This window comes from Tinamus guttatus, unplaced genomic scaffold (genome assembly GCF_059628265.1).
Source record: "Tinamus guttatus ecotype Peru unplaced genomic scaffold, ASM5962826v1 Tinamus_guttatus_pri_ptg000332l, whole genome shotgun sequence".
Lineage (NCBI taxonomy): Eukaryota > Metazoa > Chordata > Aves > Tinamiformes > Tinamidae > Tinamus > Tinamus guttatus.
In genome coordinates, this window is record NW_028288866.1 from 976030 (window position 1) to 992068 (window position 16039).

Sequence of the window (16039 nt, forward strand, 5' to 3'; positions counted from 1 at the left end):
AGAGCTTTGCAGGAGAAGGAGACTCCATATAAACTATTCCTGGTCGGGATTTTTGCATGCCGACCTGGGATTTTTGCTGGCTTAGGGTCTGGCCAGCCAGCCGAATCCACCCCTCTTTTTTCCTGAAGCCCCAGAGAAGAAAACCTGTGCAAAGAGCTAGTGAGCAGCGTTGCTTTTGCAGGTTTGAGCTAGTGAGCAGCGTTGCTTTTGCAGGTTTGAGCTAGTGAGCAGCGTTGCTCTTGCAGGTTTTTGTTCACTGTCAGTAAAACTCATCATGAGGTAGAAGTTGCTGGTCGCATCCTCTGCTGGGATGAGGATGCTCAGCACCCAAAGCCCTAAACCTAGTGAATAGGGGCTAAAATAAGGAAAGCGGAGAGCGCCTTAGCGAGAAAGCTGTGTCGTTTGGCAACAGGAAGATCCAGAGGAGATGTCTCCTGCAGATGTTGTCCTTCAGATAAAAACCTGCTTGGGGGCCGGACGAGCCATGCGCAAGTGGAGGTTTCTTCTCCAACTCCCAGCTGTGCAGCTGGCAAAGAAAATCACATCCCGATGCTCCAAGCTGGGAATTTTCCTTGCACTAACATGGGTTTGTGTTGGGCAGGGTCCTCCCATCCCCGTGCCTGCGAGCACGCAAGATCACCAGGCAGAGCCTCGCAGCTCACCTGCACTTTTTCCTTTACGGAAATGCGAGCGGAGCTGCGTTTGTTCCCTGTGGATCTCAGTCAAGTCCTCTCATTATAGAGCAGTGGAAGCCCCTGGATCCCGAAGGCAAGAAGCAGTACGACCGGGAGTTCCTGCTGGATTTCCAGTTCATGCCCGCCTGCATCCAGAAGCCAGAGGGGCTGCCGCCCATTAGCGATGTGGTTCTCGACAAGGTGAGAGGAGAGCCCATCAAACAGGTGCGTGCAAATCATTTAATAACATCTCTATCTAGAAAGCTTTTAATCAAAGGATGGTTTTTATTTTCCTGAAACCACATGCTTTTGCCTGTGCCTTGAGGAATAACTCTGTTTGGGGATCAGTTAATGAGTGCTTCATTCCTTGACCATCTTCTTGACTGCAATTTTTGTCCAGGAAGGGAAGTACTTGGCTCTCACATCACTAGACTGCTCAAGTAAAGACATAGTAGGTTAATGACTGCTCACAGGCTGTTTAAAAAGCAGAGCACTTTGAGTGGCCTTTACCTGGATGAAGCTCTGCCGAATTGTCGCTCGAGTTTAAGATAATGTCTCCAAACCTTGGAGACCTAAGCAAAGCCAGTGATGTACTTCATGACTTCGGATGTAACCCTTAAGATTTGAGGAGGAACTGGAGAAATGGGCATTTCTTAACGTGCAGAAACATTTCCACTCTGAATTTGATGCAGACAAACTGGAATATGCAGCGATGTTCCCAGAATGTTGTCATCCACCTACTAGTTTTCTGTGATTGCTTCTCGCTGTCCTTTGGGGCTTCCTGCACTCGGTCAACCATCTGTCCTGTTAGCACAAAGACATTTGTTGGAGGGAGGGTGACGGTTCTGTGATCCTGAACCAAGCCCGTCACATTCATTTTGCAGAGGACGGGCCCACGTCACCCTTGTTTTAGCTGCTATCAGCTACGTTCAGCCTTGAAATATTTCTGAGCCCCGCGTAGCCCTGCCGTGGATTTTCACGGTAGCCACCTGTGTAGAGCATGCTTTAGATTAAATGCAGATTTTTAGTCTGAGTATGGATACATATAGCACAGTGAAGTCACTAAAAGCATTAATTTGGATATTAAAGCTATTCGTTATGGCCAATGCTCCAGCATGGGCAGGGGTTGCGGTCGGGTTTGCGCCAGCTGCGGCGGGCGCTGAACGGCTCCTGTTGCTGCTTCTGTCCCTAGGTCAATCAGCCCAAATTGCCCCTGCGGACCCTGGACCCCCGGATTCTGCCTCGAGGCCCTGACTTCACGCCAGCCTTCGCCGATTTTGGGAGGCAAAGCTCCGGGGGAAGAAGCGTGGCTGGAAGTGTGAGTTTTGCTAATTCCAAACCCGGCCTTCGTACTGGTGGAGTCCGTCCTCATGTTTTGGGGCGTCCTCAGGTGCTTCCCGTGATTCTGGTTTTGTCAGGCTCAGCACAAGGTTAATGTTTTCTCGGCGGTCAAAATGCAGGCAAATTAAAAGGCAGTGTGGATGTTTTTAATGGTACGTATTGGTCTCAAATGGATTTAACGTCCTCCTTTCCCTTCTCTTGCGCAAGAAATGTGTGGAAACACGTTTCCACATGAGATCCAGGTAGTGGCTTGTGTGTGAACACACATTTTTCGTGTGGTACGAGCTGTGTGTTAGCCCGTATCCTCATAGGAACCTGTTTTATAGACGATGCCAGCAGAGCAAATACACTTTGCTAACCAAAGCTGCTTGCCTGTTTTCCTGCTTTCTCCATCCTTCCACTTGCCGCTTTGCTTCGTTTGCGTCGTCCCTTCTTGCCCTTCCTTATCCTCTGCTTTTCTTTCACCTTTTCCTCTTTTCCCTTTTGGCTGCCTTTGTCCGGCCCTCAAAATCCAGTCCCTAACTGTGTCCCCCTTGCCTTTCTGTAGCTCCTCCTCGGGGCACAAGTGCCTCCCAAGGGGACGAATGGTCCGGGGAACGGAGGCTTCCCGATAAATCTCAGCTCCGGTTTCTCTCTCAAAGCTACTGGTTTGGCCTCGAGCTCACGAAAAATAACCTTCGCTTCCCAGCACGCGGACTGGCAGGAGGCTCGGAGCGGGGCCGCGGCGGCCGCACGCCGTGCCCGGCCCTAGCGCTGCCGTGTGGAGAGCGGCCTCGCGGCCGGCGCCTCATGCCCGGGGCGCGCGGCCCGGCCTCGGGGCGCCTCCACCCCGGCGCCTGGACGTGGCTGCCGTTCCGTAGTGACGCCGCAGCGGGCTGCAGGTTGTACCCCGGCGCCGTGGCGCCTCTCGGGCGCTCAGCGGCCCCTCGGCGCCTCCGTAACGTCCCTGTCGCTCTTCCTCTTTCCGCAGGCCTGCAAAGTGCAGAGCAACCCTGGATTGCCTCCCCTGGCTCGGTGCGCCTCCCCAGCATGCCCTCTCTTGGTCTCGCCTCACCCACCATTGAGGAACCTGCCGATAGGGGTAAGCCAACCCGCCCTTCCTCTCCCCCATCCTTGCACCTTTTTGTAGAGTTACCTTGGTTTTCTTTCCCCCCGCCCCGTAACACCTGCTATTGATAAAGAGCCGCTGGCGGCAAACTTTACAAAAAGGTGCAACAGCGTTTTGTTTTGTTCTTTTTTTTTTTGTTAAAAAAAAAAAAAAAACGAAACAAGACTTGCATTGTACCCCTCTAGGCAGTCTTCAGTGGTGGGTGGGACAGCACCAGCTGAGGGCATGCTGGGACGTTGGCCTGAGCGGCATCCGCGAGGGTCTGCACTTTGCAGACCTGTGCAAAGGGGGAGAAAAGGTAAGTGCTGCCTACCCCGTGCACCTGGAGCGCTCGGCACATGACACACATCTCCCACGAGCGCCTGGCCGGAGCGCGGCCCTCCCGTGCCTTGCAGTCCAGGAGGGTTTTCACGGAAGCCCCCGGCCCGCGCGGTCGGCGGGGTCGGCCCCGCTCTCCATGCGCTCCGTCCTCCCTCCTCTGCGCAGGCCGTGCCCGTAAACCATGAGAACCCGCTGCCTTTTCCCTGCCCTTGAAATAATGTCGAGCAGCGCAGCGCTAACCAGCTTCCTGCACATGAGGCTCTTGTTTTGCTTCTTTGGCTTTGGCTTTATTTCCCTTTTTTTTTTTTTTTTTTTAATAAACGTGTTGTATGACTGTTTTTAGAAATAACAAATGTCCAATCAAACAAGGCAAGGAGCGTGTTTACATGGGAACAAAACTCAACGGAGAAGAATTCCTTTGATACAGACAAAAACTTAAGAGACCAGTGCAACCTGTTTGCTAACAAGATGCAAAATGTCGAGAAAGAGGGTTGGGAAAGACCAGTCCTCAGGCAGGATACGTCTGCGCGTGTCCTTCCCACGTGTGTCTGGGAAAAGTGTCAGGGACTTTTCATAAATGGCACCTTATTTTGTTCCTGGGAGGTTTCAGCAGCTCTCTGCTTTCTTGCCCCTCTGTTCACCCAAAAGACGGGTAATTTGGGTGAGTGGTAGCACCTGGTGAGCACTTCGAGGTGCTTTTGGTGGCAAATATTATTTCAGCACAAGCTGGAAGCTGTAATTGCAGGTGCTGCTGCACTCATTTGTATGGACTGGATTGCAAAGGAGGCGGCCAGGTGTGAGCTCGGGCGCCTCTTTCACTTGCTGCTTTGTAAATTCAGAACAACAACAACAACAAACAGCTTTCTTTGAGAAGATTATGATTCGTATGTTATTTTACTAAGTGTTCAATGGAAGGCATCGGTTCACTGATTCCTAAAAGGAATGGAACATGCAGCCAGCCTGGATTAGGTTTATTCCGAGGTAATGCAGTCGTGAGGAAGGCTCTGTTTTGTTAATATTGGTGGTGTTTAAAGGTCGGGGCTCCAAGAGGGTGGATTTGAGGAAGCCGGCGCGGGTGCAGCCCGCATCTCCCTCTGGGCCGTGCAGATCTCCAGGAGATGCTCCAGGAGCTCCCGACATCCCTCTTTTTCCCCGAGGGGGTTTCTTGCCCTGCGCGCGAGGAAGCGCCGTGCTGTCCCCTCCGTCCGCCCGCGCTCCGCAGCTCCTTGCGCCCTGTCCCCTCCGTGCCAGAGGGCCGGGCGGGCCCCGTGGCCCCTCTTTTCGCCCGTGTTGCTGCGCGAGATGAGCGTCGACCCGCAGGTGCTCGGAGGTTTCCGTCTCGCGCTCCGGTTTCCGCCGCCTCTTTTCCATGCGTCTCCTTCCCAGGGCTGCAGATCGCTGCAGATCGCTCTGCGAACGGCCAGCCCGGTGGCCCCGCGGGTGAAACGTTCCTGTGCTTAAGGCTGGAGAGGTTGGGCGTTTCTAATAACAAATTCAGCAGTGGGAGAGTGGGGGAAGCAGCCTCGGCACCGCACCGAGTGCGTTCAGCAATGGGGGAGGTCCCAAGGGACGAGAACGGGGCTGCGTGTTGCACCCTCTCGCTAGCGCAACCAGTGCAAATGAACAGATAATAAATGAACAGATTTGCCAAATAAATGAACAGATTTACCAAAAAATACCGCTTAATTGTTTGAGGTGGAGTGTTTGAAGCGCGTTTTTGAGGGGCTTGTTCAGTCCATAAATGTGTCTTCACCGCGGTGTCTCAGCTAAGCAGTTCTGAGAGCTTGGTTGATAGGTTAGGGTTGAGTTGGGTTGTGCTTAAGCGGCACCTGGAGCATCACGGATGTGTGGAAGCAGCCCGGACCGCCCTGTTGCCTTGGAGGGAATTCTAAAACCCGTAGGATGCGTCGCTGATGGACGGCCTTGCTATTCACCGGGCTTTGCTTGAGCCCCCGGGCGTTTTCTTGAGATGCGTGGGTGAAAGGGGACATAACGAGGAATATTTTTATCCTAGTTGTTGAATGTTGGACCGAGGAGATCTCAGCCGGGCCAGAGGCGAGAGCCCAGGAAGATCATCACCGTGTGCGTGAAGGAGGACGTGCACCTCAAGAAGGCAGAGAACGCCTGGAAGCCCAGCCTGAAGAGAGAGAACCAGACCGAGGACCCCGAAAATGTCAAAACGCAGGTGAGGGCGTTAGCAACCCCTTCTCTGAGCACAGCAGTTTGCCTCGCCAGGAGGAAGACTCTGATTTGCCTTTGCTGCTGTGTAAGACACTAAAAAAGGGTGCCCGAAGCCCAGGTTGAATCCCAGCTTTGGCCTACCTTGATCTTTGTTGTTGTTTTTATTCTTGCTCTGGAATTTAATTTGCAAACATATAAATCAAGGGCATCTAAACAGACCAGACAACCTACTACCTCTCTTCTAGGTATTTTTGTAATATTGCTATTTTTACTAGAATATTTCTGTCCTAATCCTAAAGCAAACAGCCTCAAACTACCAGCACACAACTCGCTTTTCATCCTCGTCTAAATTATGTTTCTGTTGTGGACCTCGGCATCGCTGAGGTTCCCTGGTGACATTCCCTTGGCTGGGCCTGCTGTCCCCAAAGCACCGTGGCTGAAACGCTCTCTGTGTTTCTCCCAACCTCCTTCCGTGGGTGATATTTTGCCTGGCGGTAAAACTTGGACAAGAAGGTGGGATATTGGTGAAGGCCACTGGAATGCTGTTCTCGGGAATGACAGCAGCCCTGTGACCTAATTATCCCTCTGGATAGAAAAGGAAAAACAGTCTGCGTTGAAGTTAAGTGTAGGAAGGGTTTATCACCTCTTGTGAGGGAGATGTCCACTTCCCCTCTGCTAGCTAAATTAATACCAAATGAGCTGTTTTAGCTTTCAGTTGCAGTGTTTTCTCCAGTGGGATGAGTGTTTCCAAGCTGGTTCTGACCTGCTGGCCTTCAAAAACCATCTAGCTCATTTCTGAAGGCTGCCCTTCACCTGTTTTTTTCTCTGCACTTACCGTTTCCGTGTCATTTTAGGAGCTGTTCCGCAAGGTACGAAGCATCTTAAACAAGTTGACGCCCCAGATGTTCAATCAACTAATGAAGCAAGTAACAGACCTGACCGTAGACACAGAAGAGAGGCTGAAAGGAGTCATCGACCTGGTCTTTGAGAAGGCCATTGATGAGCCGAGCTTCTCGGTGGCCTACGCAAACATGTGTAGATGCCTCGTAACGGTAAGAGCAGCAAGAGTCAAAGGGGAAGTTCTTTTGGGTAGATGGTCCCCTGGTTGCCCCTTATCCCCGTAAATTGAATGCTAGTTACAGAAACATGGCCAGAGCAGAGTTAAACGTTAGCTTCTGAATTTAAATCCTGATTTACACCAGAGATTTGCTCTCGTGCGCTCGTTGGCCGTGCCTGCAGGCTTTACAAGTGACGTGTTGTTTGGAGTTAGGGACACCAAACACTTAACTCTGCCTGGTCACAAGATGCAGTGAGTCATCTTTGGAAAGTCCAATTTCTCTCTCTGCTTTGAAAGGGGAGCCCAAGGTGCTGAGCCAGGCCTTGGCCAGCCCGCTTTTGGAGGCTGAAGTTAGCACAAAATAACCACCTCTTGCCTCCGACCACGGTTTGCCGCAGCAAAGGACCTGTGACTCCAGAGTCTTCACTGCATAACAGGAATATTTTTTACTCCATATGTCTTTTTAAAGGACCCCCAGGGCTGGAAATGCAATCTGCCTCCAGGCAGAGGTGGTGCCAGCCAAGTTTGGAGCACGGCTTTCCATGTGAAATCTAAAACTCCGCTGGAAACTGTGACCTGCTCCTTCACCGTCGTAGCCTTGCAGAGCTGAACGTGAAGCGCAAAATGACATGGAATTGGTGGGGTAGGGCCAGTCTCACCACTTCTCCCTCTTCCTGCAGCTGAAGGTGCCCATGGCAGACAAACCTGGGAGCACAGTGAATTTTCGCAAGTTGCTGTTGAATCGCTGCCAGAAGGAATTTGAAAAAGACAAAGCTGATGACGACGTATTTGAAAAGAAGCAGAAAGAGCTTGAAGCTGCTACCACTGTGAGTGGTGTTTTCCCCCCTAAATCCTTGGAGGTCCCTCTGAAAATGATCTCTTTGAAGAATGCCATTGATTTGGGGGGGGTTTGGAGTTCTTCGGATTTTCCCCGGCTCAGTGCGGCTGAGTATGTTAAATGGTATCGTTTTGATTGATGCTTTAATAAGAGCTTCTCCTCATTTGTTAGGAGAAGGCAGATAAACAGGGGCAGAAGCACCTATAACGCAGAACAGGATCTTTTAAAGCACTTTGTGCTCTGGGATCATGCTTTCTAGAGCTCCTTTTTCTGTTTTACAGCCGGAGGAGAAGACACGGCTCCACGACGAGCTGGAAGAGGCCAAGGACAAAGCTCGGCGGAGATCCATTGGGAATATTAAATTCATTGGTGAACTTTTCAAGCTCAAAATGCTGACGGAGGCCATCATGCATGACTGCGTGGTAAAGCTGCTGAAAAACCACGACGAGGAGTCCCTCGAGTGCCTTTGCCGCCTGCTAACTACCATTGGCAAGGACCTGGACTTTGAGAAAGCAAAGGTAGGGCAGGACCTAGGGCCAAACACAAGCTGGACAAGCATGAAAAATTGGGCGTGTGCTATTTTTATTTGAGGATTTATTTCTTCGTCAGGAATTTCTGTACGGCATTGGGAAAGCATCTGCTCTTTGGTGGATGTTTCATCACGACCTGGCCTCGTTCCCTCCTTTCAGCCCCTTTGTCATAGATCGGGTATCATTTTCAACAGTGTTTTCCAGTTGTTACATGTTTACAAATATTTCCACATGTTTCATCCGAGTTCGCGGTCAGCAGTGACTGACAAATACTGCGAGTTACTTTTTTCCAAACAGCATTCACCTCTTACCTGTAGTTTCTGGTATCTTGCGAGTTAAAGTGGCCTCTCTCAGGGGCTTTATTGCCTGGGAAATGCATCCCTGAACGTGGTGTTCAGGTTTGGTGAAAATGTGAGAAGCGGCCTGAGCTCCCACCTGAACCTTGTGCCGTCGCCTGCGGCTCTGCTGGGAGGAAGCTGATGTTTCGCAGCTCCATCTTCCTCCCGTTTCCTACCCCGTGTGTGTTAACACGGGGCCTCTGGTGCTAGATGAGCTTGGGCTGGCACAGCCTCCCGAGAAGCCAGGCTCGGGATGAGCAAGCAGTGTGGCCTTTTGCCAGCACTCGGCTCTGGAAGCGGACGGAGCTAATTGCTGTCAGCTGCCGGGGAAGGGAGCTCCCTTCCCGGCTCGCAGGGATCGCAGCCGATCAATCCTGATCCTGAGAGCAGCTTCCCAAAGCATTTTGTGTAGCATGGCCTGAAACAGGGCATTTTCCACCAATCCTCTGAACTAAATCTCACCGATCCCCTGGGCTAAATCCCCTTCCCTGATGCACCAGGGGGGATTCCATTTCTCCGCGTGCTTTGGGAGGAAATCAGGATCCAGCTTCTGAGCCATAGCTGAGGTCCCATTAGATGAGTCCTGGGTGCTGTTTCAGTCTTTGTGATTTGTTATTTTTATCAGGATTGAATGTGGATCTTTTATTTATTTCCTATGAAAAGGGGAGACATTTTATTACATGCTTTTATTGAGGCTGAAGTGTTGGTGATAGTTATAATTAAGCTTTCTGGAAAAAGTCCATTTAAAATATTTTTCCCCTCACTCTTAACTTCGGAAACATTTACCATCGTAGCTGAAACTTTCCAGAGCAGGGCTGTAGTGAGTTTTAATAGGGTTTTTTTTTTTAAGTGTAAGGAAAAGGATTTAGCTAGTTTTTAATGAAGGGAGTGGGAAATATTTTATTTTTACAAAACTGCCCTGCCGCTTTTTGTTTAAAACAGCTGGAGCCCTGTTTGGGGAATAAAGAAAGGCTGAAGTTTAAGAGGCAGGCAAGTGAAACTTAGACCCAATGGAGGCTCTTCCGAGTTGTGGTGCCATTCCATGTCTCTAGTGCACATTGACACGAAATCCAGCACACCATAACTTTTTTGGAAGAAAAGACATAACTTGTGTGTACCGCTGGTGTGATTTTGTGCTGTGCTTGGGGCTGTGCATGCCCAAATCTCGCCCGTGAGGCAGTACAAGACCCAGCTCTTGCTTTGCTGGAGAGCAAATAGGGGTGCCCGGATCCTTCGCGGGCCCCGTGGTGGCTCCAGCGCCGGGGCTGGGGACCCGGTCCCAGGGCACGGCCTCCCTTGCTCCCGGGCTGTGCTGATGCTGTGGTTTCTCTCATGTAGCCTCGCATGGACCAGTATTTTAATCAGATGGAGAAGATTGTGAAAGAGAGGAAAACGTCTTCGAGGATTCGGTTCATGCTTCAGGACGTAATAGACCTCAGGCTGGTACGTAGCCCCTGCAGTAAGGAAAAGAGGATGCTCTTCCCCCAGGAGCAGGGATTGCAGCGCCTGGGGACAGGGCTGAATTTGTGCTTTTTGGGGTCACGGCTGAATCTGTGCTTTTCGGCTTTCCTAGTGCAACTGGGTTTCGCGGCGAGCAGACCAAGGCCCGAAGACCATTGAGCAGATTCACAAAGAAGCCAAGATTGAAGAGCAGGAAGAACAGAGGAAGGTCCAACAACTCATGACCAAAGACAAGAGGAGACCGGGTAAAGTAAAAGTCGAGCTGGCTGCTATCTCACTGCTGTGCGTAGTCAGAATACCACCTAAATTAAGAAATCTGTTTTTTTTTTCCTCTACGTTTAATGAAGAGGAGGGATTTGGACCCCGGTTATGGCTGGGGCTGAACGTGGAGCAGACTCTGGATTGGCAGGGGGGTGGTTGGGGCAAATCCCTTGGTAAAAATAAACCTTCCAGGCCAATAGTGTTTAAGTTTTATTCATGAAAACTGCATCTTTTTATTTTCTGTTTCTGAAGCATCACGTTCCCTCGTGTTAGCGTTAAATCCTGCCCTTTATTTCATCTGGCCTCAGCAGTTTCAGTAAGGCAGCAAGGCACCAGCTGGCAGTGGAAATGATCAGAAGGTTTGCTTTCCTTCCAGAAAGGCTGGAAATAACATTGTCAAAGTACAGAATAATTTTAAAGTGAGTCGCCACTGGCAAGACATTAAAATATCCATTGCCATGGAAGTAGGAGTAAGGTAGAAGTCAAATGGCCCCTGAGAGAAGTGCGAAGGGAACCTTCCTTAAGTAGAAAGCAGCACTACAAAAATCTGACCTTGGAAATATTGATGCTTTTATCAAGGCTATTTTAGAATAATAAAGTCAGGGAAAGTAACTCTATGAGCTCAGTCCAAAGAAATACCCTGAGAGATGATTTTGGCACAGGGTTGTGCAGGGGCTTAGCCAGCTGCACCGTCTTCGGTCCCTCCTCGTGTTGAATTTGGAGATGGTTGTGTGCAATCTCCTTGGGGGCAGCAGATAAGGAGCTACAGGAGCCACATCTGTCTTTTGGTAGGTGTCCAGCGGGTCGATGAAGGCGGTTGGAACACTGTGCAAGGGGCGAAGAACAGCAGAGTGCTGGACCCCACCAAGTTCCTTAAAATCACCAAGGTAGGAAGCAGTGCAAAGCTCCTCCAGAGCCACAACAGTGCCCAGATGTCACCTGGCTGCATCCTTCTATGTAGCAAAACCTGCTACGGTGCTTGCGGCTCAGAAGTTGTCTGGGGCAACGCGTTGGTACTTTAAATCCTGAACGTTTGTAGTGTACATAAATAAAACACAGAGAGAAATGCTGTCCTCTTCTAAATGTCCCTATTTTGTTTGATTCAAGGCAAAGCAGCGTGCATAAATGTTTCCTAATACTCATAAGGATGCTTTTAGTGGCTCGTAAGTACTGTGATTTGAAGAACTGCATTTTATTAAGCGGCAAAAAGAGAATGCAGTGGAGATGCCACCTTCATGTTTAAAACAAAATGTTCCTAATGTATCAGGGTCAAAAGGTTCAGGTAGCCTGAGAAGGGCAGTGCCCGCTGCTGGGCTGGTGGACAGCAGAGACAACTAATTTCTTGCAAACATTTTTGAAGTTCAGTTCTTTTTCCTCTACCAAGCTCCGTTGCTTCTAATAGAGATGCTCCCAGGCACAGTGAACATCTCCCTCTTTGCAAGAGGCTATTTCTGATGCACTTGATGCATCCTCTGTCTTTGGCTAGAGTTCAGTGTTCCAAGGGCGAGTTAAAAAATTTCAATTCCCAAAGCAAGTATCCTGGGATAGTTGCAGAAAACTACCCAGTGTGTAAAATAATGTAAACTTTTCCCTCTGATGCATTTTGCAGCCCACAATAGATGAGAAGATACAGCTTGTGCCTAAAGCCCAGTTGGGCAGCTGGGGCAAGGGCAGCAGTGGTGGAGCCAAGGCGAGTGAGATGGGTAAGTCGGAGGGAACCGGCTCTTCCTGCCGAGGTCTGGGGCTGGGAATGGGGCTGGGAAAGGGTGAGGAGGTGGGGATACATCTGCATCCTGGCAGAAATGGCAGCTGAAGCTTAACTCCAAGCCATCCCAAAAGAAAAGCAATGTGTATGCTGAGCCCTGGCATCACCGGCAGAACCGGCGCGTCGGGTTTCCAGCAGCCATAGAATGGGGCAGGATCAGCCCTTTCCCTGCCCTTCCCTCCCCGTCGCTCTGGGAACAGCAGCTCTTGCTCATACGGTTTTGTGATGCCTTTCTGCCACCAACCCTGTCCTTCATCCTTGTGTTGTCTCTGCAATCTCGCAGACTCCCTACGACCAAGTGCCACTAGTCTGAACAGATTTTCTGCGCTGCAGCCTCCAGTCTCATCCGTATCTGCCTCATCTGCATCCTCAGAGTTAGATTCTCGCAGGGCCTTAACTAGGTAAGGTTCAGAACGCTGGTGACATTCCCCTTCCCTGGTCACACACCTGTGCTTCTCCCTTGCTGCTCCAAATCCTAGTGCGCTGATAGAAGAGGTTTTGATTGAGTTGTCTCTGGGAATAGCTGCATCTTTTCTCACCTTGTGTATTCCAAGTTAACTTAAAACACACCCATCTTACAATATCAAAGGAGAGCCAGCTGGCATTGATTTTAAAGCAGTCATGATGACTGCCTTAGTTTCTCATTTTTCAATCACCCTTTAGGTAGAAGCATAGACTTGCTGGTAGGTTGTAAGTTTAATAACTCTTAATAAATGGTAATGTATAGAGATTGGATTCAGCGGTGGGGAATTCAACCAGGTCAGGAGGTTTGTTTCTCCAGAACAGCACCCCTCGACCGGGTGCAGATGCAGTAAGGCTCTGCAGTGCTCGGAGCCATCCCATGCGCCCAGCCCTGCCCGTGCCTCCCTGCGCTGTCCTGTTCAGCAGGAGAGTTCTCCAGCTCACTGCATGCACTGTGGCTTAACCCTAAATAACAGATTAACTCTTGAAGTGGTTTATAAAGGCACCCGCACCCGCTGTTTTGTCGGTGTTTTGCTGCGTGTTCAGCTGATCAGTGTCTTCTTCAGCACCGGCAGCGCTGTGGGCAGGGGGTTCTGGTGCCGTTACCCGTTAACCGAGCGTGTTTTTCCTCCTCAGTCGCGGGAGCACGGGCAGGGAGAAGAACGACAAACCTCTCCCGCCTTCGCTGTCCCGTCCCAACACCTTCCTTCGGGGCAGCAGCAGCAAGGAGCTGCTGCTGGACAACCAGGCGCAGGAGGAGCAGCGGCGGGAGATGCTGGAGACGGTGAAGCAGCTGACGGGCGGCATGGAGATGGAGAGGAACAGCTCGGAGCCAGACAGGAGCAAAGCCAAGGAGCCCGGTGAGCGGCCCTCCCGCCAGGGCTCGGGCGCCTGCGCGGGGTCCCTGAGCGCGTGGAGCAGCTTGTGGGAGAATCGATGAGTAAAAATGACAGATCTCCCTGCAACCATGTGAGTGAGTGGCCCGCAGTGGCAGAACATCAAGCTTTGAGCACTGGAATCTGTGTCCTGAAGGCGAGGCTGTGGAGTCTCCTTCTCTGGAGATCTTCAAACCTGCCTGTACCCCTGCTCTAGGTGTCCTGTTGGAGCAGGGGGTTGGACTAGATGATCTCTAGAGGTCCCTTCCAACCTCAACCCTTCTGATTCTGTGATTCTGTGTAACACAGTTGATTTAGAAGCTTCTTAGCACCATCTTTTCTCAGCAGCTTCTCCTTAGATTTCCTCATGGTCTGGAGGCAGAAGTTACCTGCTAAACACCAGCCCCATCGTTGGCTTTTATACTCATCTCCTGTTGCAGCTGGTTTCTGGGATGGACATCCCTAAAACCAGAGCCAAGGAGCATCCTCTCAGATCATCTCATGTATCCAAAATCTGTCTTTGGGATAAGTCACAGAAGTTTGAGGAATATGAGGACGTAGAATGATGTGGGTTTGGAGAAGCTGTGGAATAACAGATCTCCGGGGTTATTTGTGGGAACTTTGATTTTGTCTGCGTTGTGTTAGGGAATCACCAGCTCTGTACAGAGAAGGACACAACGAGAGGATGGAAAGGGGCCTGGGTCCAGCTGCCTCAGTCACCACGTCCCTGGGGTGCAGCCAGGGCAGAGGAGTGCCAAGTGTTTCTAAGGCTGATTTACAGAAATATGGAGGGTTCATATAAAGGGAGGGAATATCTATAACCGATGATGAGACAGGAAACATCCTACACTGGTTGTTTCGGGGTCCCCTGCTTCCAAAGCAGCATCCTCTTGGTTACTGTAGCAAATCCTGCTTTTTGGAATGCTGCTGTCCAGCAGGAACAGCTCCGGGCCGAGGAGCAGGTCACTGGTGTTTTCAAACTGTCTTGTTGGGAATGGTGCTGATTTTCCTTTTCCAAACGTCTCCTCTTTCTGTGTGCCTGCCAGCCAAGCCAGAAGCTCCCCCAGCTCCCGTACAAGAGAAGCCTTCGTTATCAGAAGAGGAAATAGAGAGAAAATGCAAATCTATCATTGATGAGTTCTTACATATTAATGATTTTAAGGTAAGCAAAATGAAAACTTTGCATAATGGCAAGGTCTGCAGCCATGGGCCTTGGAGTATGTTTTCTCTCCAGGAACAGTGTCTTTATAAGCACCCAGCTGTTCCAGATGTAATGAAAATGGTGCTACCTGTTAAAATTTGGATGGCCACAGCCCCAGGAGTAGTTTTAGGCAGGGTCTCACCATCTTGTTTTGTACTCCTGTTAGTAATGGGGAAAATAGCCCAATTTGTGCATTTTAAGTAGCAAGATGTATGTGTAGCTGTCATGAATCACTGAGCAACTTGATAATAATAGCAGTTTTGGAAGCAGGAAAGCTAATGGAAAAATAAACTGAGGTTTTCATTCAGTTACCAAAGCATGTGCTGTTCTGATCCAGAGGCAGATGAAGCAATACTAAATATTGAACAAACTACTCCACAGTATTTTTAATAAACATCGGGAATTACTGAGCAGCTGTCATCACTTCTTCGTTAAAGGTTACAATTTTGTTTCCCTTGTAAATGGATTTTTTGCATGTCCAGGGACTTTGCAAGAGATGTTACATTTGCTGCAGAGGTGATTGGTTTGATCTTAGATGAACAACAACAACAAAAAATATATAAAAACCTGCCAAGTTTGAAAGGACAGTGCCAGAACGCTCTGGTTTGGCACCTTAAATGCAGAGCTATCGCTTGCATTTTAAATTGCTTCCAATTAAAATCAGAAAAAGAAGATTTCTTAAGATAGATGCTTTGGGTTACCAGGAGAAATTATTAAATCATGATTTGGAGAAAAGGTACAATTTGATCTACAGTGTCTGCAGGTCAAGCAAACCTTAGCAAGAGGAGTGTGAGGGCTGCTGGGCTAGATGAGCTGCCTAAGGAAGGAGCCTCCAGTCCTTTTGTTTTTTGAGATCAACCTTAAAGTCTAACATCTGGACGTCAGGATCTGTCCATCATGTCTGGTGGAAAAGCTGTGACCTGAGTGTGTGGTCTGGGTCCGCCAAGCTATGGAAAAAGACCTCTAAATCCTCCAGAAATCCATCTGGGGCTGCCAGGTCTTGCTTGCTGAAGACATAACCTTCCGGCCAGAAAGCCCACCAAGACCCTCTGGGTTGAACCTAGAGGGTCAGCTGAAGAGCTGCACTGACAACAGTGGAGATTTTTGAAGTATGGCATTGAGTATTGCTTTGAAAGCCTGTATTTACGTGCTTTACTGGCTTACGTTACAAATTGCAAGTGCCAGAAGACAGATGCTTTACAAAGAGGAAATTCTGCTCCAGAAGTTACCCGTATAATTTGGCTTCTTAGCATAGTATGTTTTTGTAACATGGGAATTCCTGGACCAGTAATGAATGTAACCCAACACCCTGTTCTTGTCTTGGCTCGATATTTTACCAAGTTTTACCATGTTTTGTCCTCTGTGTTGCCCGGGCAGGAAGCGATGCAGTGCGTGGAGGAGCTGAGCGCCCAGAACCTGCTGCCTGTTTTCGTGCGAGTGGGAGTGGAGTCGACGCTCGAGAGGAGCCAGATCACCAGGGATCACATGGGCCAGTTGTTGTATCAGCTGGTGCAGTCAGGAAAGCTGAGCAAGCAGGATTTCTTCAAGGGGTTTGTATCCAGCACATCCGCACAGACACTGTTGTCGAGCGCTCGTTGCAAACGCTGCGCTTTGCATTGGCCAGGA

At 49.9% G+C, this 16039-nt stretch overlaps 1 protein-coding gene across 6 annotated transcripts in view; it reads left to right on the plus strand.

The window, feature by feature from the left end:
• The window catches only part of EIF4G3 (eukaryotic translation initiation factor 4 gamma 3), a 72942-nt gene that overhangs the window by 47807 nt on the left and 9096 nt on the right, over window positions 1–16039 (plus strand). For 4 of the 6 annotated variants that reach the window (XM_088529543.1, XM_088529541.1, XM_088529539.1 and 1 more), the window contains 15 exons: window positions 742–899; window positions 1867–1992; window positions 2986–3096; window positions 5459–5629; window positions 6480–6677; window positions 7363–7509; window positions 7802–8038; window positions 9727–9831; window positions 9962–10094; window positions 10903–10997; window positions 11720–11813; window positions 12159–12276; window positions 12974–13197; window positions 14259–14374; window positions 15791–15963. In XM_088529543.1, the coding sequence (XP_088385669.1) occupies window positions 742–899; window positions 1867–1992; window positions 2986–3096; window positions 5459–5629; window positions 6480–6677; window positions 7363–7509; window positions 7802–8038; window positions 9727–9831; window positions 9962–10094; window positions 10903–10997; window positions 11720–11813; window positions 12159–12276; window positions 12974–13197; window positions 14259–14374; window positions 15791–15963 (2206 nt within the window). The remainder of the gene's footprint in view (window positions 1–741; window positions 900–1866; window positions 1993–2985; window positions 3097–5458; window positions 5630–6479; window positions 6678–7362; window positions 7510–7801; window positions 8039–9726; window positions 9832–9961; window positions 10095–10902; window positions 10998–11719; window positions 11814–12158; window positions 12277–12973; window positions 13198–14258; window positions 14375–15790; window positions 15964–16039) is intronic. The other 2 variants (XM_088529538.1, XM_088529544.1) reach the window with 1 other exon arrangement.